The 23426-nt window shown below is 47.6% G+C and overlaps 1 protein-coding gene across 3 annotated transcripts in view; it reads left to right on the top strand.

Moving 5' to 3' along the window:
• Nucleotides 1-17229, top strand: part of NUCB2 (nucleobindin 2) — a 53261-nt gene extending 36032 nt beyond the window's left edge. For all 3 annotated transcript variants that reach the window (XM_077286579.1, XM_077286577.1, XM_077286578.1), the window contains exons 10-13: nucleotides 1790-1879; nucleotides 16389-16559; nucleotides 16698-16779; nucleotides 16966-17229. In XM_077286579.1, coding sequence (XP_077142694.1) covers nucleotides 1790-1879; nucleotides 16389-16559; nucleotides 16698-16779; nucleotides 16966-17075 — 453 coding nt within the window. In that variant the 3' untranslated portion in view covers nucleotides 17076-17229. The remainder of the gene's footprint in view (nucleotides 1-1789; nucleotides 1880-16388; nucleotides 16560-16697; nucleotides 16780-16965) is intronic.
• Nucleotides 17230-23426: the final 6197 nt, after the last annotated feature.

Genomic DNA, 23426 nt, shown 5'->3' with positions numbered 1-23426 from the left:
CACACATCGGGTGTCACTTTCTGCTGTCTTTCCCCTTGGTATCTGGCGCTGACGTTGGTGTCATGGCTGCCGCTCCACATCAGGTGTCACTTTCCCCTCTTTTTCTCCTCAGTATCAGGCGCTGACGCTGGTGTCATGGCTGCCGCTCCACATCAGGTGTCACTTTCCCCTCTTTTTCTCCTCAGTATCAGGCGCTGACGCTGGTGTCATGGCTGCCGCTCACACATCGGGTGTCACTTTCCGCTCTTTTTCCCCTCAGTATCAGGCACTGACACTGGTGTCATGGCTGCCGCTCCACATCAGGTGTCACTTTCCCCTCTTTTTCGCCTCAGTATCAGGCGCTGACGCTGGTGTCATGGCTGCCGCTCACACATCAGGTGTCACTTTCCACTCTCTTTCCTCTCAGTATCGGGCGCTCTACTGGTGTCATGGCTGCCGCTCACACATCGGGTGTCACTTTCCGCTCTTTTTCCCCTCAGTATCAGGCGCTGACGCTGGTGTCATGGCTGCCGCTCACACATCAGGTGTCACTTTCCGCTCTCTTTCCTCTCGGTATCGGGCGCTCTGCTGGTGTCATGGCTGCCGCTCACACATCGGGTGTCACTTTCCGCTCTTTTTCCCCTCGGTATCAGACGCTGATGCTGGTGTCATGGCTGCCGCTCCACATCAGGTGTCACTTTCCCCTTTTTTTCTCCTCAGTATCGGGCTCTGACGCTGGTGTCATGACTGCCGCTCAAACATCGGGTGTCACTTTCCGCTCTTTCCCCTCGGTATCGGGCGCTGACGCTGGTGTCATGGCTGCCGCTCACACATCAGGTGTCACTTTCCACTCTCTTTCCTCTCAGTATCGGGCGCTCTACTGGTATCATGGCTGCCGCTCACACATCGGGTGTCACTTTCCGCTCTTTTTCCCCTCGGTATCAGACGCTGATGCTGGTGTCATGGCTGCCGCTCCACATCAGGTGTCACTTTCCCCTTTTTTTCTCCTCAGTATCGGGCTCTGACGCTGGTGTCATGACTGCCGCTCAAACATCGGGTGTCACTTTCCGCTCTTTCCCCTCGGTATCGGGCGCTGACGCTGGTGTCATGGCTGCCGCTCACACATCAGGTGTCACTTTCCACTCTCTTTCCTCTCAGTATCGGGCGCTCTACTGGTATCATGGCTGCCGCTCACACATCGGGTGTCACTTTCCGCTCTTTTTCCCCTCAGTATCAGGCGCTGACGCTGGTGTCATGGCTGCCGCTCACACATCAGGTGTCACTTTCCGCTCTCTTTCCTCTCGGTATCGGGCGCTCTGCTGGTGTCATGGCTGCCGCTCACACATCGGGTGTCACTTTCCGCTCTTTTTCCCCTCGGTATCAGACGCTGATGCTGGTGTCATGGCTGCCGCTCCACATCAGGTGTCACTTTCCCCTCTTTTTCTCCTCAGTATCGGGCTCTGACGCTGGTGTCATGACTGCCTCTCAAACATCGGGTGTCACTTTCCGCTCTTTCCCCTCGGTATCGGGCGCTGACGCTGGTGTCATGGCTGCCGCTCACACATCGGATGTCACTTTCCGCACTTTTTTCCCTCGGTATAGAGCGCTGACGCTGGTGTCATGGCTGCCGCTCACACATCGGTGTCACTGGGGTTCTGGGTTCTGATACCAGCATCATATGCATTATTGGGGACTGCACTATTTGTAATGTGCCAAGAAGCGCGGTGCCACTTTGCTGCCAGGTACGAGGCGGAGTTCACCCTGTGGATGTTTCGGCCCGGCTCACTGACAGCCTCAAGTGTTTCCGCAGGTGGATGTGGATAAGGATCGACTGATAAATCTAGAAGAATTTCTGCGAGCAACACAGAAGAGGGAGTTCCTGGAGCCAGAAGGCTGGGAGGTAGCATGGCGGTCTCTGTGTGATCGGGGCGATGCTTGTAACAGGCCCATCCCCCATTAGTGTATTGTCTGTGTCATAGAAAAATGAAGATCCATACTGTCCAAGCGGAAGAGCTGAGCTCTGACGTCCCTTTGGGAAGTAGGACCACATGTTTAACTCCTTTCTGACATCAGATGTACTATTCCGTCTATGTGACCCGGGCCTATTTGACCAGGGACAGATCATTACTAGTGTTGAGCGATACCTTCCGATATTCAAAAGTATCGGTATCGGATTGGATCGGCCGATATCCAAAAAATATCGGATATCGCCGATAGCCGATACCAATGCAAGTTAATGGGACACAAATATCGGAACGTAAATAAGCCCTTTTTGTCCTTCTATATGCTGTTCCGGAGGGGGGAAGAGTGTGGGCGGTGCGTGGGCGGACACTGAGTGTCTGTGTGTGCGGGCGGGGTCTGTGCGGGCCTGCCAGGGATGTGTACATGCCTTCCGGGGCTGTATGCGGCGTGCAGGGGATCTATGCGGCGTGCCGGGCTGTATGTGGGCTGCCCGGGCTCTATGCGGCGTGGGGGGGGTCTCTGTGCGGCGTGGGGGGGGTCTCTGTGCGGCGTGGGGGGGTCTCGGGGGGGTCTCTGTGCGGCGTTGGGGGGGTCTCTGCGGTGTGGGGGGTCTCTGTGGCGTGGGGGGGTCTCTGTGTGGCGTGGGGGGGTCTCTGCGGCGTGTGTCGGCACGAAAAAACGTTCAATTGAACTTTTTTGTCCATCGCGTCCGCCATTTTTTACTGCGCATGCGCAGCAGAAACTCCGCCCCCTCCTCACTGGACTTCAGAATGGGCAGCGGATGCGTTGAAAAACTGCATCCGCTGCCCACGTCGTGCAGAAATTTCACAACGTGCGTCGGTACGTCGGCCAGACGCATAGCGACGGACCCGTACCGACGCAAGTGTGAAACAGGCCTTTATGAGCGTTGAATTTAAAAAACACAAATTAACGGAAAAAAAAAACGGCGTGGGCTCCCGCGCAATTTTCTGCACCAGAGGGGGAAAGCCGACAGCCGAGGGCCAATATTTGTAGCCTGCTATGAATATCAGCCCGCAGCTGCGGGCTGATATTCATAGCCTAGAGAGGGGCCATGGATATTGGCCCCCCTCCCCGGCTACAAATACCAGTCCGCAGCCGCCCCAGAAATGGCGCATCTGTAAGATGCGCAAATTCCGGCACTTAGCCCCACTCTTCCCACTCCCGTGTAGCGGTGGGATATGGGGTAATAAGGGGTTAATGTCACCTTGCTATTGTAAGGTGACATTAAGCCGGGTTAATAACGGAGAGGCGTCAATAAGACGCCTATCCGTTATTAATCCAATAGTAAGAATGGGTTAATAAAACACGCACACATTAGGAAAAAGTATTTTAATATTCTTCATTTCACCATACTTACCATACTTCAGCGCCTGCAAAAAACGTAAAATAATAAACCGCATACTACCTGTCCGCTGTAGTCCAATTAATAACGAGTGTCCCACGACGATCTCCCCTATAGAACAGTGACATCGGGTGATGTCACTGCTCTATAGGACCCTCAGTGACACACTGACAGGAGACAGTGGCTCCTGCAGTGCATCACTGAGGTTACCTTAGGGCAAATCTCACTTTATGACAATTGCTGCCTGGGAAAATTGCTCATACAGCAATGCCATAAAGTGAGACTAGGGAATACCTTCCTCCGTCATTGTGTTTCTGGAGCCCCTAGAGAGCGGTTGCAACAGCTGTTGCTGCCGTTCTCTATGGGAGATCGTCGTGGGAGACTCGTGGATTTCTGCAGACAGGGAGTATATTGGTTGTTTGTTTTACAGATGACACTGGCTTCGGGGAAGAAAGTGACAAGTAATGGTGAGTATGTAATGTATGTTTAATGTACTGTATGTCTATATGTATGTCATGTATGTAATGTATGAATATATTGTATGTAGTATGTATGTATGTATGTAGTATGTATGTAGTATGTATGTATGTATCATGTATGTAGTATGTATGTATGTATCATGTATGTAGTATGTATGTATCATGTATGTAGTATGTATGTATGTAGCATGTATGTAGCATGTATGCAGCATGTATGTATGTATGTAGTATGTATGGCATGTATGTATGTAGTATGTATGTAGCATGTATGTATGTAGCATGTATGTATGTAGCATGTATGTAGCATGTATGTATGTAGCATGTATGTAGTATGTATGTATGTAGCATGTATGTATCATGTATGTATGTATGTAGCATGTATGTATGTAGCATGTAGGGAGTATTTATTTTTTTTTTTCCATTCAACACATTAGCCGGATGATGGGACTACTACTGTCCCATCATTGGCTAATGTGTCAATCACTGTCAGTGTAGCAGGCATCGTCCGATGGGACTTGTAGTCCCATCGGACGATGCCCGCACTGAGACACCCCCGCACGCCGCAGAGACCCCCCCACGCCGCAGAGACACCCCGCCCGCACGCCGCACAGAGACCCCCGCACGCCGCAGAGACCCCCCACGCCGCAGAGACACCCCGCACGCCGCACAGAGACCGCCGCACAGAGACACCCCGCACGCCGCACAGAGACACCCTGCACACCGCACAGAGACACGCCGCACAGAGACCCCCCGCACGCCACATAGAGCCCCGGCACACACGCAGAGAGCCCCACGGTCACGTACAGACACCACGCGCACACGCAGTCTCCGCCCACGCGCCGCCCACACTTCATTTTACTGCATAATTTCATTATAGGAACTTCCGATTTCCGATATCGCAAAAATATCGGAACTCGGTATCGGAATTCCGATACAGCGAATATCGGCCGATACCCGATATTTGCAGTATCGGAATGCTCAACACTAATCATTATGTCTGAGCGATCGGCCGCGATCACGGGGGGTCCACGGGCGATCCCCCCTGGGTGTCGGCTGATTCTGACAGCTGACACCCGGCACTTTAACCCCCGGAATACTGCAATTGAATACGACTGCAGCATTTCGGAAGTCGGCGCAGGGGCTGACAGCCCTTCTGCATTTGTATCGGAGACCCTGCGTGACACGGGGTCCAGATGTTGCCATGGTGACCCAATGTCGTCATGATGACATCCGGGTCATCAGAGCTAGGAAACTTGGTGATCATGAGCAGTGCATGATCACCAATTCTCCCTGTCAGTGCAGTGCTGACAGCTTCTATGGCATGGAGAGACTGCTTCATCTGCATGCCATAGAAGTGATCAGCCTACAAAAAATGATTGTCCCATAGTCGGACAAAGTAAAAAAAATAAATAAATAAATCATTGTAGAAATATAAAAAGAAAAAAAATAATAATAAAAAATCAATATATATTCTATCACTAAATAAATATTTGAATGACAAAAAAGTAAACAATAAAAGTACACATATTTGGTATCGCCGCATCTGCAGCTACCTGACCTATAAAACTGTTTCACCAGTTAACCATAAAAAAATAAAAGACGATGCAAAAGCAATTATTTATCATCATACCGCTGAACAAAATGTGGAATAACATGCGATCAAAAAGACGGATATAAATGATCATGGTACCACTGAAAACGTCATCTTGTCCCTTAACCCCTTAATGACAGCCAATACGTCTTTTAACTGACCGGAGATATAAGAGAATAGCGTCCCCATACAGGTGACAGTCCAGCAGCTGTCGGCTGTACACTATTGCTGACAACTTGCTGCATCAGCCATGATCAGTGTTGGCACTGTCCAAATCTGTTTAACCCCTTAGATGCTGCTTTCAATGGTGACTACATTATTATAAATGGTTAACAGACTGTGGGGGCTTTCTTCTAATCCCAACTGGTGCCCTCAGATCATGATTTTGCGGTCCTGATGTTTGCGATTGGCAATTCATAACCAAATTCTGGCCTAAGTCTGCCGGCTGTTGTAGCCTGTTCAGAAGTTAGAGGCATTTAGGTGGTAAAAATGCACATTGTCATTTCTGTCATGTCACTTTGCATTAATTCCTGAAAAGCACCTGAAGGGTTAATAAACTACCTGACAGCAGTTTTCAATATATCAGGGGGTGCTGTTTTAAAATGGTATCACTTTTGGGGGTTTCCATATGGGACCCCTAAAGGCTCTTCAAACATGGCTAAGTCCCTAAAAAATAAATTTTGTAAATTTCCTTGAAAAAATGAAAAATTACTGCTACATTTTAAACCTCCTAAAATGCTAACAAAATAAAAGAACATTTTATAAATGGTGCTGATGTAAAGCAGACCTGAGGGAAATGTTATTTATTAATGGTTTGCTGTGGTATGACCATCTGGATTAAAGGGATAATCATTCAAAATTTGAAAATTGCTAATTTTTTTACATTTTTCTCAAATTTCTGATATTTTTTATAACTACACACAAAACATATCGACCTAAATTTATCATTATCATAAAGTATAATGTGTCACGAAAAAAAAATATCAAATTCACTGGGATTTGTTGAAGCGTTCCAAAGTTATTACCACATAAAGTGACACTGGTCAGATTTCAAAAATTTGGCTCCGTCACTAAGGGGTTAAAAAACAAGCTGCCAAACAGCTCCATCACCGGAAAAATAAAAAAAGTTATAGCTCTCAGAGTAAAGGGATGCAAAAATAATTATTTTTTTATATAAAAGAGCCAAAACATAAAAAAAAATATAAATCGGGTATCGCAGTATTCATACTGACCCAAAGAATGGAGCTGCCTTTACCAATTTTACTACACATGGACCAGTATAAACACCCCCCCCCCCCCCTCTAAAGAAAAAAGAAATTCATGAATTGCTGGTTTTTGTTCATTCTGCCTCCCAAAAATTGGAATAGAAAGCGATCAAAAAATGTCATGTACCCGAAAATGGTACAAATAAAAACGTCAACTCGTTCCGCAGAAAACGAGACCTCACATGACTGTCGGCCGAAATATGGAAAAATTAGAGCTCTCAAAATGTGGAGATACATAAACTATTTTTTGCAATAAAAATCGTCTTTTAGTGTGTGACAGCAGCCAAACATAAAAGCCCGCTATAAGGCCTCTTTCACACGTCCTGATATTTCCGGTACCAGAGATGTCAGTCTCCATGTGTGTAATACGTGTAGCATCTGTGTGCCACCTCATTAGCACACGGACGGGCGCCAGGGAAGAAGCGTTACAGTAAGTACTGGTGTCGGGTGCTGAACTTACACTCCTAATTCTCCCCTGCTCTGCCGGCGATTGGCACGAGCAGAGGAGAATGATGAGGGATACATTTAAGTGATAAAAGAGCAGGCAGCGGCTGATGGGACTATTACTCCCATCAACCTACCCCTCTGCTGTTAGTAACAGTGACAGCAGGAGCGGCTGAAGGGGGTATTCATCAGCCGCCGCCTGCGCAATAAATAAATGAAAAATATGGCGTGGGCTTCCCTGTATTTTCTATAACCAACCAGGCAAAACTCACAGCTGTCAGCTTTAGCAAGGCTGGTTATCAAGAATAGAAGGGTCCCCAAGCTGTTTTTTGTTTTGTTTTTTTGACAGCCAGCCTTGCTAAAGCTCACAGCTGGGAGCTGGTATTCTCAGGCTGGAAAGGGGTCATGGATATTGACCACCCCCCAGTCTAAAAATAGCAGTCTGCAGCTGCCCAGAAATAGCACAGCTCTTCCCACTTGCCCTGTAGCGGTGGCAAGTGGGGTGATAGTTGGGGGGGTGATGTCACCTTTGTATTGTCATGTGACATCAAGCCCACGGCTTAGTAATGAGAAGCGTCTATAAGACATTTATCTATTACTAATTCTATAGTTACATGGTAAATAAAGACACAGCCAGAATAAATTCCTTTAATTGAAAAAATGACAGACACCTTTATTAATCTCAATTAAACCATACTTACGACCTCGCTTAATTCCAGCGAAGCCCTCGCTCTCCTGTAATAAAAATAAAATAAAAAAACAGCAATATACCATTCCTGTCCATTGTTGTGTCCCACACCATAATCCGTGTCTGGAGGATAATTGGTTTTCAACCTGGACGGAGCCAAGATGCGACCGCCCCTGTTCAGAACCACTGGGGTATGAGCTGCTGGGAACGCAGCGTCAGTGACCGGGGGTGCCGTCATAGAGGTAACCACCGGTCATTGAGCTCCGTTCCCAGCCAGGCTGCGCTGCGGTGAGATCCCCGCTAGCACCGTGAGCGCTCAGTGACCGGGGGTGACGTCATAGAGGTTACCTCCGGTCATTGAGCTCCGTTCCCAGCCAGGCTGCGCTGCGGTGAGATCCCATCTAGCACCGGGAGCACTCAGTGACCAGGGGTGACGTCATAGAGGTTACCTCCAGTCGCTGGGCTTCTTTCCCAGCCGGGCTGTGCTGCGGAGAGATCCCATCTAGCACCGTGAGCGCTCAGTGACCAGGGGTGACGTCATAGAGGTAACCTCCGGTCATTGAGCACCGTTCCCAGCCAGGCTGCGCTTCGGTGAGATCCCCGCTAGCACCATGAGTGCTCAGTGACCAGGGGTGACGTCATAGAGATAACCTCCAGTCATTTCGCTCCGTTCCCAGCTAGGCTGCGCTGCGGTGAGATCCCTGCTAGCACCGTGAGTGCTCAGTGACCCGGAGTGACATCATAGAGGTAACATCCGGTCGCTGGGCTCCGTTCCTAGAAAGGCTGCGCTGCGGTGAGATCACTGCAAGAGCGCTCAATGACCCAGGGTGACATCATAGAGGTAACCTCCGGTCGCTGGGCTCCGTTCCCAGCCAGGCTGCGCTGCAGTGAGATCCCTGCTAGCACCTTGAGCGCTCAGTGACCGGGGTTGACGTCATAGAGGTAACCTCCGGTCATTGAGCTCCGTTCCCAGCCAGGCTGTGCTGTGGTGAGATCCCTGCTAGCACCGTGAGCGCTCAGTGATCAGGGGTGATGTCATAGAGGTAACCTCCGGTCATTGAGCTCCGTTCCCAGCCAGGCAGTGCTGCGGTGAGATCCCTGCTAGCACCGTGAGTGCTCAGTGATCGCGGGTGACGTCATAGAAGTAACCTCCGGTCATTGAGCTTCGTTCCCAGCCAGGCTGCGCTGCGGTAAGGTCCCTGCTAGCACCGTGAGCACTCAGTGACCGGGGGGTGACGTCATAGAGGTAACCTCTGGTCATGGGCTCCGTTCCCAGCCAGGCTGCTCTGAGATCCCTGCTAGCACCGTGAGCGCTCAGTGACCAAGGGTGATGTCATAGAGCTAACCTCCGGTCTCCGGCTCCGTTCCCAGCCAGGCTGCGCTGCGGTGAGATTCCCGCTGGCACCGTGAGTGCTCAGTGACTGGGGGTCACATCATAGAGGTAACCTCCAGTCATTGATCTCCGTTCCCAGCCGGGCTGCGCTGCGGTGAGATCCCTGCTAGCAGCGTGAGCGCTCAGTGACCGGGGGTGACGTCATAGAGGTAACCTCCGGTCACGGGCTCCGTTCCCAGCCGGGCTGCGCTGCGGTGAGATCCCATCTAGCACCGTGAGCGCTCAGTGACCGGGGGTGACGTCATAGAGGTAACCTGCGGTCATTGATCTCCGTTCCTAGCCAGGCTGCGCTGCGGTGAGATCCCTGCTAGCAGCGTGAGCGCTCAGTGACCGGGGGTGACGTCATAGAGGTAACCTCCGGTCATTGAGCTCCGTTCCCAGCCAGGCTGCGCTGCGGTGAGATCCCATCTAGCACCGTGAGCGCTCAGTGACCAGGGGTGACGTCATAGAGGTAATTTCCTGTCACGGTCTCCGTTCCCAGACAGGCTGCACTGCGGTGAGATCCCTGCTAGCACCGTGAGCGCTCAGTGACCGGGGGTGATGTCATAGAGGTAACCTCCGGTCACGGGCTCCGTTCCGAGCCGGGCTGCGCTGCGGTGAGATCCCTGCTAGCACGTCTATTGGCACATTCGTCTCTCATATGATCATTGATGGAGCTAAGCGGACATTGTACGACCAGTCTTTGAAAGTGTCTGCCATTCTAGCCCTGCTGATGATCTTTCATCTTTGGAACAAGCTCCGCTTTGTCACATAGTTGCTGCATTTTCCTTCACATTTTGCCCTTTGTTCCAGTACTGTTTATTCTTCCTGCTAGAATATATGCAAATGCGGGACTACGGTTTGTTACCAAGTTTAATCAGTCGTTGTGTTTTAGGAACATGCTTCCCTCTGTGAGTAATAGTTCCTGGAAGGATTTTCTTATTTGCTCAATGTCTCTAGAAGCTTTGAATGGTCCTGGAACTTCAGTTTTACCCTAAAGACCAAATTATGTGCCATCTATTATTACAAGCAAAGCCGTGTGTCCAGGACTCGCATTGGGGCCATATTGGATATATTTCTGAACACATAAAACTACTGCAACAAAATCTGAGGTTTGTTCCTCAGAACATACAAAAAAGAATCCTAAAAGATGGTGATTGATGGCATCAAACTACTCAATACCTCCCTAGATAAATAGATTAGAAGGTACAATTTACAGAAAAGACATTTATGGGGGACTAAATGGTGGCCCGATTCTAACGCATCGAGTATTCTAGAATATGTATGTATGTATATAGCAGCCACATAGTATATAGCACAGGCCACGTAGTATATAGGAGCCACATAATATATAGCAGCCACGCAGTGTATAACACAGCCACGTAGTATATAACACAGCCCACGTAATGTATAGCACAGGCCACGCAGTATATAACACAGCCCATGCAGTATATAACACAGCCCATGCAGTATATAGCACAGTCCACGCAGTATATAACACAGGCCACGCAGTATATAACACATGCCACTCAGTATATAAACACAGACCACGCAGTATATAAACAGACCACGCAGTATATAAACACAGACCACTCAGTATATAAACAGGGCACGCAGTATATAACACTGGGCACGCAGTATATAACACAGGCCATGCAGTATATAACACAGGCCACGCAGTATATATCAGTGGCCACGCAGTATATAACTGGCCACGCAGTATATAACAGCCCACGCAGTATATAACACTGCCCACGTAGTATATAACACTGCCCACGTAGTATATAGCAGCCACGCAGTATATAACACAGCCCACGCAATATATAGCACAGGCCACACAGTATATAACAGTGGCCACGCAGTATATAACAGTGGCCACGCAGTATATAACAGTGGCCACGCAGTATATAACAGTGGCCACGCAGTATATAACACAGCCCACGCAGTATATAACACAGCCCACGCAGTATACAACACTGCTTACGTAGTATATAGCAGCCACGCAGTATATAACACAGCCCACGTAGTATATAGCAGTGTGGGCACCATATCCGTTAAAAAAAATAATTAAAATAAAAAATATTTATATACTCACCCTCAGGCGTCCAGCGAAGCTGTCCAGATGCGCGTGCTGCTGCCGCCAGCTTTCGTTCCCAGAGATGCATTGCAAAATTACCCAGATGAGTTAGCGGTCTCGCGAGACCGCTAAGTCTTCTGGGTAATTTTGCAATGCATCTCTGGGAACTGAAGCTGGCGGCAGCCGCGTGCGCATCGGTGGACGACGGAAGGTGAGAATAGCAGGTTTTTTGTCTTTTTATTACACAGGTCAACAAAAAAAAAAAAATTTTCTGGTGTCCAAAATATTTTACTATATGACTGTTATTTCTGTGCAGTGCAAGTGCAAGGATTCAATAAGCATAAGAAACGAAAATGGGAGTAACATGGAATCTGCAAGAAGGCCTGTCCCTCATTGTGAAGATGTGCCTGTACCTGTGTTTACCATAAATAACAGTCATCATGATGATTTTTTGGCTCTCTCCACACCATTAGAACACCAAATTTGAAGCTTTTTCTTTGTCCTTTGCTCCATTTTCGTAATAATTCGATACATGCTTTGCACACTGTGTGGTGCCCAAAACTTGTCTTGGTCCCCAAGCATAACCCCAAAATAGGCAAAATACACTTTTTTTACGAAGTCTGTTATGTTTCTTCTATGTTTTGGCAGTGTGTATTCACCACAAATGTAACAGAATGAGTCTGGATCGTTAAGACAACTTTTTCTTGATGAGTTCATGCTTTTCACTGGAAAACAGACAACAACATAAAGTTAGTGCAAAAATCAAGCTATGAACAAACTTTTAGAACACTAATTAACACAAAACTATATTGAGAACTGCTCAGTTCAAGTACTAATCCAAAGAAATTAATGAGATGATGCGTCGCATTTACCAACAAGTGCTATAAATAAGATACCAAAAATCTCAAAAACTTGAGCCAATCTGGCAAAACTGATGACATATTCAGAATCAGCACCCCAAAAATACCCTAAATTCGATGAAATATCTTTGGCACCAAAAATGCTGTTGACCAGTGTCATTTTTAACATTAGATCTTTTTACTATTGATGCTGCATAGACAGCATTAATAGTAAAAAGTTGGTGTCACAGGGTTAATAGCAGCGTTAACGGAGTGCGTTACCCGCGGCACAACGCGGTCCATTAACGCTGCCATTAACCCTGTGTGAGCGCTGACTGGAGGGGAGTATGGAGCGGGCACTGACTGGACGGAAGTAGGGAGGGACTAATTCTCGGCCGGGCTATGCCAATCAGCGACGCAGGATTTCTGTTACAGACAGACCAACAGATAGATAGAAGTACCCCTTAGACAATTATATATATACGGTAGATTCTGTTGCTCTTGAACCATACAGGCTTTGCAAATATGACAATCTATTCCAAATAAAGCCAAATTTGTCACATTTTGCCCCTTCCTGTCTGAGCCCTGCCTTTTGTCCAAACAGAACTTGGGATATCGCCGCCCTCATAAGAAAGTGGATAACAAATTGTGGGGTCCACTTTTTGGTGTAATCTCTGACAAAAGTGAGAAATTCAGGTCTAAAACAAGATTTTTGTGAAAAAAATGAACTTTTTCAATATGACGACCTAATGTTATCAAATTCTGTATCACACCTGTGGGTTCAAATTGCTCAATATACCCCTGGATAAAATCTTTGAGGGGTGTAGTTTCCAAAATGGGGTCAGTTGTGAGGGGTTTCTGCTGTTTAGGCACATCTCGTAACAGCCGGGCTGGCCAGTTAAGAGTTGTGATGGAGCACAAAGTTGCTGACTCCGTCACTTACCCCGGCAGGCCACGGGGATCATTAGAAATATTGGTCTTGTAGAAAATCTTCCTTTCCTCCATCCAGGGTAATATTCGTGATATATCTCATCTGGTTCATAGGTACGGGGACAGCATGGGCCTGTGTGATTTCAAATGCCAGGACTGAATTTCAGCCCCAGTCCGTACGTGTCTCCAAACGTGAGATGGCATCAGCTCTTACAATTTTGAGATTAAAAAGTCGAACGGCGCTCCTTCCCTTCCGAGCTTGTTGCTCAAACAGTGGTTTACCTGCACAAATGGGGTATCGGCGTACTCGGGACACATTGCACAACAACTTTTGGTGTCCAATTTCTCCTGTTAGCTTTGGGAAAATAAAAAATTGGGGGCAAAACATCACTTTGTGGAAAAGCTATGATTTTTTTATTTTTACGGCTCTACTTAATAAACTTCTGTGAAGCACTTGGGGGTTCAAAGGGCTCACCACACAGCTAGACAAGTTCCTTAAAGGGTCTAGTTTCCAAAATGGTGTCACTTGTGGAGGGTTTCAATGTATAGGCACATGAGGGGCTCTCCAAACGCGACATGGCGTCCGATCTCAATTCCAGCCAATTTTGCATTGAAAAGTCAAACGGTGCTCCTTTCCTTCTGAGCTCTGCCGTGCGCCCAAACAGTGGTTTACCCCACATATGGGGTATTGGTGTACTCAGGAGAAATTGCACAACAGCTTTTGGTGTCCAATTTCTCCTGTTACCCTTGGTAAAATGAAAAAATTTGGATCTGAAGTTTTGGTTTTTTTTAACCATTACAAAAATTCCTGTGAAGCAGCTGAACGGTTAATAAACTTCTTGCATATGGTTTTGAGAACCTTGAGGGGTGCAATTTTTAGAATGGTCTCACTTTGGGGTATTTTCTATCATATAGACCCCTCAAAGTGTGATGTGGTCCCTAAAAAAAATAGTGTTGTAAAAATGAGAAATCACTGTTGTAACTTTTAACCCTTATAACTCCCTAACAAAAAAACATTTGGGTTCCAAAATTGTGCTGATGTAAAGTAGACATGTGGGAAATATTACTTAAGTATTTTGTGTGACATACAGTACTCTGTGATTTAAGGGCATGAAAATTCAAATTTTAAAAATTGCGAAATTTTCAACATTTTTGCCAAATTTCCATTTCTTTCACAAATAATCGCAAGTCATATCAAATAAATGTTACCACTATCATGAAGTACAATATGTCAGGAGAAAACTGTGTCAGAATCAGTGAAATCCATTGAAGCCTTCCAGAGTTATTACCTCATAAAGGGACAGTGGTCAGAATTGTAGAATTGGCCCGGTCATTAACTTGCAAACCACCTTCGGGGGTTAAAGCGACTCTGTCACCTGAATTTGAAGGGAACAATTTTCAGTCATAGGGGTGGGGTTTTTGGGTGTTTGATTCACCCTTTCCTTACCCGCTGGCTGCATGCTGGCTGCAATATTCGATTGAAGTTCATTCTCTGTCCTCCGTAGTACATGCCTGCACAAGGCAATCTTGCCTTACGCATCAATCATTCATTTTCCCCAATAATCAGCCTAGTAGTGGAAACAGCTGCAGCCTTATCGGTTTGTTGGTCAGTTGTGTAGTTGCCCTGACAATAGGGGGCAGCAGTGGGCTATTCATGACAATAAGGTAACAGCGGGGTGGATCTGTTTTCCTCTGACACGCCGCAGTGTCTGAGAGTTGGACATACTGGGCTGAAATCATTCATCCGGTGCCGAATACATTCAATACATATTCCCCGTGGCCGGGCACCATTTTCAGCTGTCAGGTTCACTTTAAAAGGACTCTCAGCACAGAATGACTGCTCAAACCCAGCGCAGGCACTTGGTGCAGCCTGGAGTCCAGACAGTTCATTGCACCTTCCCCCCTGCTGGTTTTCCCACTATCTGCAGGCCACCTTTTTTGATTGACAGCTCTGGCTTTAAAGAGGAGGAGCTAAAGGATAAACCAGGTGGGAAGGTGCAATGAGCTGTTTGGACGCCAGTCTGCACCAATCGCTTGTGCTGGGTTTGAGCAGTCATTCAGTGCTGATTTGGTAATTACTTTTTTATGGCCTGATTGTTTCACCAAAAAAGCTCTCATCTCTTTCTCCTCAACTTCATCCCCCTTTCCTCGTCGTTCTTCTCCATTTGCCTCGCTCCCTGCCTTTCTTCACCCCCATCTTCACCTTTCGCCTCGCTCCCTGCCTCGTTCACCTTTCGCCTCGCTCCCTGCCTCATTCACCTTTTGCCTCGTTCTTCGCTTTCTCCACCTCAGTCTTCACTTTTTCCCTCGCTCCCCGCTTTGTTCACCTTCATTTTAACCTTTTGCCTCACTCCCCGCTTTCTTCACCTCCGTCTTCACCTTTTGCCTCACTTTCTTCACCTCTGACTTCACCTTTTGCCTCGCTCCCTGCTTTTTTCACCTCAGTCTTCACCTTTTGTCTCGCTTTCTTCACCTCAGACTTCACCTTTTGCCTCGCTCCCTGCTTTCTTCACCTCAGTCTTCACCTTTTGTCTCACTTTCTTCACCTCAGACTTCACCTTTTGCCTCGCTTTCTTCACCTCAGACTTCACCTTTTGCCTCGCTCCCTGCCTTCTTCACCTCAGTCTTCACCTTTTGCCTCGCTCCCTGCCTTTTTCACCTCAGTCTTCACCTTCTGCCTCGCTCCCTGCTTTCTTCACCTTCTGCCTCGCTCCCTGCTTTCTTCACCTCAGTCTTCACCTTTTGCCTCGCTCCCTGCTTTCTTCACCTTTTGCCTCGCTCCCTGCTTTCTTCACCTCAGTCTTCACCTTTTGCCTCGCTTTCTTCACCTCTGACTTCACCTTTTGCCTCCCTCTCTGCTTTCTTCACCTCAGTCTTCACCTTTTGCCTTGCTCCCTGCTTTCTTCACCTTCTGCCTCACTCCCTTCTTTCTTCACCTCAGTCTTCGCCTTTTGCCTCGCTCCCTGCTTTCTTCACCTCTGACTTCACCTTTTGCCTAGCTCTCTGCTTTCTTCACCTCAGTCTTCACCTTTTGCCTTGCTCCCTGCTTTCTTCACCTCAGTCTTCACCTTTTGCCTCGCTCCCTGCTTTCTTCACCTCAGACTTCACCTTTTGCCTCCCTCCCTGCTTTCTTCACCTCAGTCTTCACCTTTTGCCTCGCTCCCTGCTTTCTTCACCTCAGACTTCACCTTTTGCCTTTCTCCCTGCTTCCTTCACCTCTGACTTTACCTTTTGCCTCGCTCCCTGCTTTCTTCACCTTAGTCTTCACCTTTTGTCTCTCTCCCTGCTTTCTTCACCTCAGTCTTCACCTTTTGCCTCGCTCCCTGCTTTCTTCACCTCAGTCTTCACCTTTTGCCCCACCTGTTCACCATTCACCTTGCTGTGTCTTGTTGTGGGCAGACTCTGGAAGAGCAGCAGCTTTACACTGAGGAGGAGCTGCAGGAATTTGAGAACCATATTTCTAAGACAGAAGATGAGCTGAAGAAGAAGAAGGAAGAACTGAAGCGCCAGCAGGAGGATCTGCAGCAACAGCAGCAGCACATCCAGGCGCAGCGGCAGGAGCTGCAGCAGGTAACACCCCGGTGCAGGGGTTGTGCATGGCTGCAAGTCTCCTGGTGCAGTGGCTCAGGCAGTCTGGGGGTGACCGCTCTGCTGGGGTGATAACCACGCTGGAGGCAGCTGCTGATCACATTGTGCATGTGTCTCCAGGTCGTGCAGCAGATGGAACAGAAGAAGCAGCCTCCGCCGGTCCATGCTGCGTTCCCGGAGCCTGGAGCTCATTTCCAGCCAGGTATTTTCCCTCACGCCTGAATCAGTGGGGTCTTCTCCCTTCTTTCTGCCTCCGCTTGAGGACCAGTGAATATTATGGTTGGGGATTTTTCAGTCGCTGACCTCCATCAGTAGCTCAGGCGTGGCCCCGTGTCCTCTCCGCAGGTCCTGGGGGATGTAGATGGCTGATCTCTCTTCTCCTTCACAGCCGGAGAACCTATAAGTCACTTGGCTTCTCCAGAGGTGGGAAATCCTCAGCCGCTGCCACCAGGACATCTGCCAGACGTGGCAGTAGCGCACAGCCAGCAATCTCCGTGATCGCCACTGGCCACCAGGGACCCACATTATCTGAACTACTGAACAAACTGCTCTTCACCTGAGGTGCCCGCTGCCCCCCGACCTGTTGTGGTTAGTGACCATCACACCCTGTGCCCAGGACCACCCAGGAGAATAAAATATTATTTTCTGTGTAGTGTGCGGGGGGCGTCATTACATTGCTGGCGTCACAGATGCCGCTGATACTTCACAAGGTAGAGACGCGCTTTCTCTAGGTGCTAATGTAAGAGGGGTTAAATCCATAAGAGCCGTCATCTTACACACTAGCGAGGGCCCCAGCTGTGATGTTCTGTGATTATGCCAGGGATCTTGCCTGTATGTGATCACTTATTGATTGTGGGGGTCCGACTGCTGCTCTTTTTATCTATGCGGTTGCTGGAAATCCGGGACAGCGTTCTGCAGCAGCGTGGATAGTGACCAGAGCGGCAGTCGGACAGCAGTGAGAACTTCTCAGTGGAAGACTCCTCCCGGACCCGCGGCATAATGGCGGTGCATCCAAGGTCGGCTCAGGAGCTGAGCTTTCATTATTCCCAGCAGATGCTGCGTATACCGTCCCTTTTTTCTTACAGCAGGGAGCGGAGCGTTGAGCCTCAGAGCAGCCACAGGGGCAGACGTGGATTTTTTTAATGAATTTCTTAATTCTTTTTCATTTTTTTCCCACCATCTAAAAGAAAAGTCTATGCCCTGTCCAGCACCTGTGGTGGATATGAAAGTCTACACGCCCCTGGTAAAATCCATTTTTGTTTTTTTTTTATGTATTAAATTCCTACCAAGAAAAATAATTCCAGCTTTTCCCCCTTTAATGTAGCCACAATCACCTGTCAGGGAGATATACTTTAGGTTCCGGTTGAGCTTGGAGATGAGTAGAGTCCAGAAACCCCGACACCTGCTGAAGCTGCTGCACCACCGGAGTCCAGAGCTTGGTGACCTCATCCGCGAGGGTCTGGATCAGGTGACCAAAAGCCTTGGCTTGAGCCATGGGTTCCCTGGAAAATAGTACAGGTTGGTAATAATGTCACAACCCAACAGGGGGTTGTTCCACCAGACGGCACAATGCACACATAACGGGATGTTAAAGGGAAGAGGAAGACCCTAACAATAGGGAACAAGGGATGGGACACATGAGCTCCAACCTGAGCCTGTCCCTGAACTTCCTTCACACCCTATGCGGGTCCTTCCCTCCGCTGCCGTCACGTACCTCGTCCCTCTCACCTCACAACACCATGGCTAGTTCACTGGCCGACAAGAACGCTAGCCTCACCACTGCAGATAGTACAAACACGGGATAGTGACAAACACGAGACAGACGAGGTAAATACACAAAATTTAGCTCCAGACTCCGCTGCCAAGCTCCATATCGCAAAGGATACAGAAACGGGACCCCGAAACCCACAGAAGAAGCAGATTCAGTGCCGACACCAGAGAGCTCTTAACTCCATGCTGGTCTCCATAGAAAACTCTTATCACCAACAGCTGATGCGTCATGTGACTGTGAGTGACGAGGGAGACTCAATTTTGGATTTATGAATTCAGGCCCCATAGATTATTGGGAGATCTCCCTCCACTCCTGAAATGTGGCTCCCACCCTTGGGAAAAGTACACAGTTCCCAAAAGAGCAGAGATTTTGCCAAATGGCCAGTGAATTAGAGGCGACGTGTTAATGAGGCCAGGAGGAGCAGAGCTGGGACCCCCTGCAGTCCTGTGTGCAAGGTGACCAGCATCAATTATACCTCAAGGGAAAACTCTAGGCTCTTTGGCACCGACAGCTAGAGATGAATTATGGAAGTACCGTACATCTCAGGGTTAAGCCCAGTATACCACCAGAACCATGGGAGCCCCCTGCATGCACCCCTGCCTCTCATATCTCTCTTGCGGTCCCGGATTCCGAGCTATCAAGACTGACTCTCCAAAACCTACCCAAGTCTGTGCTGGTCCAGCCTCACGAACCCGTTGAGACGTCAGTCGTCCCGTTTGGACCTCCCGCTAGGAAGTTATGACCCATCCTAGATATTGGGAATTGTTTCGGCAACAAATCTCCAGAGCACTGACCTGTGGAATACGTTGTGTATGCGCATTGCTGTGGCTAACTCCATCTGGAAGGTCCTACAGCCAACACAATACACCCCAGTCAACCTAGAACTCCAGGTCCCAGATGTGTACTTCCACCTGATGTGTTTACAACCCCTGGCAAAAATTATGGAATCACCGGGCCTTGGATGATGTTCATTCAGTTGGTTTAATTTTGTAGACAAAAAGCAGATCACGGACATGGCACAAAAGTAAAATCATTTCAAATGGCAACTTTGTGGCTTGAAGAAACACTAAAAGAAATCAAGAACAAAAAATGTGGTAGTAATGGTTACTTTTTTTAACCAAGCATAGGGGAAAAATTATGGAGTCACTATTCTGAGGTAAAAATTATGGAATCACCCTGTAAGTTTTCATTCCAAAAACTAACCTGCATCAAATTAGATCTGCTCGTTTGTCTGCATCTAAAAAGGAGTGATCACACTTTGGATATCTGTTGCACCAAGTGGACTGACATGATTCATGCCTCCAACATGAGAGATGTCAATTGAAACAAAGGAGAGGATAATTAAACTCTTAAAAGAGGGTAAATCACCCAATGTTGCAAAATATGTTGGTTGTTCACAGTCAGCTGTGTCTAAAATCTGGACCAAATACAAAAAAACATGGGTAGGTTGTTAAAGGCAAACATACTGGTAGACCAAGGAAGACATCAAAGCATCAAGACCGGAAACTTAAAGCAATAAGTCTCCAAAACAGGAAATGCACAACAAAACAAATGAGGAACGAATGGGTGGAAACGAGTCAATGTCTGTGACCAAACTGTAAGAAACCGCCTAAAGGAAATGGGATTTACATACAGAAAAGCTAAACGAAAGCCATCATTAACACCTAAACAGAAAAAAACAAGGTTACAATGGGCTAAGTAACAGCAATCGTGGCCTGTGGATGACTGGATGAAAGTCATATTCAGTGATGAATCACGAATCTGCATTGGGCAAGGTGATGATGCTGGAACTTTTGTTTGGTGCCGTTCCAATGAGATTTATAAAAATGACTGCCTGAAGAGAACATGCAAGTTTCCACAGTCATTGATGATATGGGGCTGCATGTCAGGTAAAGGCACTGGGGAGATGGCTGTCATTACATCTTCAATAAATACACAAGTTTATGTTGATATTTTGGACACATTTCTTATCCCATCGATTGAAAGGATGTTTGGGGATGAAGAAATCATTTTTCAAGATGATAATGCATCCTGCCATAGAGCAAAAACTGTGAAAACATTCCTTGAAAAAAGACACATAAGGTCAATGTCATGGCCTGCAAATAGTCCGGATCTCAATCCAATTGAAAATCTTTGATGGAAGTTGAAGATAATGGTCCATGACAAGGCTCCAACCTGCAAAGCTGATCTGGCAACGGCAATCAGAGAAAGTTGGAGCCAGATTGATGAAGAGTCCTGTGTGACACTCATTAAGTCCATGCCTCAGAGACTGCAGACCTCAGAGGTGGTGCAACAAAATACTAGTGATGTGTTGGAGGGTTTGTATGTTTGTTTTTCATTATTCCATAATTTTTTCCTCAGAATTGAGTGATTCCATAATTTTTCCCTATGCTTGGTTAAAAAAAGTAACCATTACTGACTACCACATTTTTTTTTCATGATTTCTTTTAGTGTTTCTTAAAGCCAGAAAGTTGCCATTTGAAATTACTTTAGTTTTGTGCCATGCCTGTGATCTGCTTTTTTTCTACAAAATTAAACAACTGAATGAACATCCTTCAATGCCGGTGATTCCATAATTTTTGCCAAGGGTTGTAGTAGATACCCACATATACTCATTCACACACAGGTCCAAACCTGAACGTTTATTTCCACACGTATGTTTGCCAACAGATTGTAATTTCCCTGAGGAACAGACAATAGAGGCGCACCCCCCCCCCCTTCCCCCGTGTCACCAAACTTATACCCTCACTATATTTAGCGGGAACCACCACCTTTCTCTGATCCCTCCTCCACAGAGGACTCAAGGTTTACTTGTGGTGAGAGTTGAGTCCTGCCCCTATTCCCTGGTAGTACCTTATCTGCCTCCACCAGAGAAGAAGTGGTAGATTCCATTGCAGAGACTGTAGCTGTCACGTAACAGTCCTTACAAGACTGGTCCCAACTCACTACTTCCGCAGACAGCCAATCTATATCCGTTTAGTGTCTCTTCAGCCAGAGAAGGCCTAAGACAATGGGAGTTGGCATACCCTCCAAGACGTAGCACAACAGGGACTCCTCATGAAGAGACCCTATATGCAGGTTAATATTGTCTACGACTTGGGTCATCCTCTTCAGCTCAAAGAAAAATTATTCCAGCGTCTGGTAAAATAGTTCTTTATTTTAAGTCCATTAAAAATAACAAAGGTTGCATAGACAGGGCAAGGGAGCTCCCTTGCTCTGTCTATGCAACTTTTGTAATTTTTAATGGACTTAAAATAGAGAAAGAACTATTTTACCAGACGCTGGAACAAATTTTTTTTCTTTGAGCATATTATCTGGTGTGGATCCACCTGGTTCCGTCCAAGCTGGACTTCAAGTGTTAGGTGAACGGGCTTTCTTTTTAGTATATCAAACTCTTCTGGCTGAGAGGGACAGAGTCAATCGCATGAATGGAAATGGGTCTTGCCAGCGTCCTACCGATCAGACCGTGGGTCTGAATAAAGCGAGAATCTACCAAATTGACTCCAGCCCCACTATTCACAAGAACTGGTATAATCTCAGCTTCCCCACGAACCACCACTTCAGCTGTAATAGTAAACTGAGACGCAAAGGTGGAGAAAATGTAGACACCCTGGTCATCTCCCTCCAAACGACCAGGGGAACGCGGCATTACATACTTTGGCGCGAGATGGGCAGACATTGATGTAATGATCAGTCAGACCACAGAAAAAACATGCCCACGGCGAGCCTCAGGCAACCTAGTTTGAGAGGCGATTCCTCCCACCTGCATAGGTTCGGTGTGTCCTCCATCGAAAGAATGGGTTAGATTTGGTGTATGTCTCTCCCTCAGGAGTCTATCCTCCCGGATAGCAAGGGCAATGGCAGCCTCCAACGACCCAAGAGTAGCATGCTGCACCAGAATATCCTGAAGCCTAGCTGACAGACCCTGACAAAAATGGCTCCTAAGAGCAGGGTCATGCCACTGCGTGTCAGTGGCGCATCTCCAAAACTCTGAGCAGTACTCAGCTGGTCGGCCCCCCTGCCTGTTCTTACAGATTCTAGACTCAGGCAGGGAGATGCCATCAAGATCCCCATATACCAGCGCCAATGCCATGAAAAACTCGTCCACTAACCGTAAAGATGGTGAACCGGTCAGCAGGGAGAAGGCCTAGGATTGAGGATCACCCTTGAGAAGTGAGACTATAATCCCCACATGCTGTTCCTCACTCCCTGAAGAACAAGGGCGAAACCTGAAATACAACTTACAGGCTTCCATGAAGACCAGATATGTATCTCTCCCTCCAGAGAACCTGTCAGGGAGAGATATTTTGGGTTCCAGTTGAGCCTGGACATAAGCTGAGACCAAGAACCCCGACACCTGCTGAAGCTGCTGCACCACCTGAGTCCAGAACTCGGTGACCTCATCCGTGAGGGTCTGGGTCAGGCGAGCAAAAGCCTCGGCTTGAGCCATGGATTCCCCAGAAAATAGTACGAGTTGGTAAGAATGTCACGACCCAACAGGAGGTCGTTCAGCAGATGGCACAACACACACAATGGTGTTATGGTTCTCAATGGCAAGAGAACATAGCCCAGCAAACATAAGAACCAGCTCTTGGAAGGATGGAAACTAAACTGACCATGAACTAAACCTGCCGCACAACTAACAGTAGCCGGGTAGCGTTGCCTACGTTTTTATCCCTAGACGCCCAGCGCCGGCCGGAGGACTAACTAATCCTGGCAGAGGAAAATATAGTCCTGGCTCACCTCTAGAGAAATTTCCCCGAAAGGCAGACAGAGGCCCCCACATATATTGGCGGTGATTTTAGATGAAAATGACAAACGTAGTATGAAAATAGGTTTAGCAAAATTGAGGTCCGCTTACTAGATAGCAGGAAGACAGAAAGGGCACTTTCATGGTCAGCTGAAAACCCTATCAAAACACCATCCTGAAATTACTTTAAGACTCTAGTATTAACTCATAACATCAGAGTGGCAATTTCAGATCACAAGAGCTTTCCAGACACAGAAACGAAACTACAGCTGTGAACTGGAACAAAATGCAAAAACAAACGAGGACAAAGTCCAACTTAGCTGGGAGT

This window comes from Ranitomeya variabilis, chromosome 2, assembly GCF_051348905.1.
Source record: "Ranitomeya variabilis isolate aRanVar5 chromosome 2, aRanVar5.hap1, whole genome shotgun sequence".
NCBI classification, from domain to species: Eukaryota; Metazoa; Chordata; class Amphibia; order Anura; family Dendrobatidae; genus Ranitomeya; species Ranitomeya variabilis.
The sequence above is the reverse complement of the archived record's forward strand: the minus strand, read 5'-3'. Positions and strand labels throughout refer to the sequence as shown.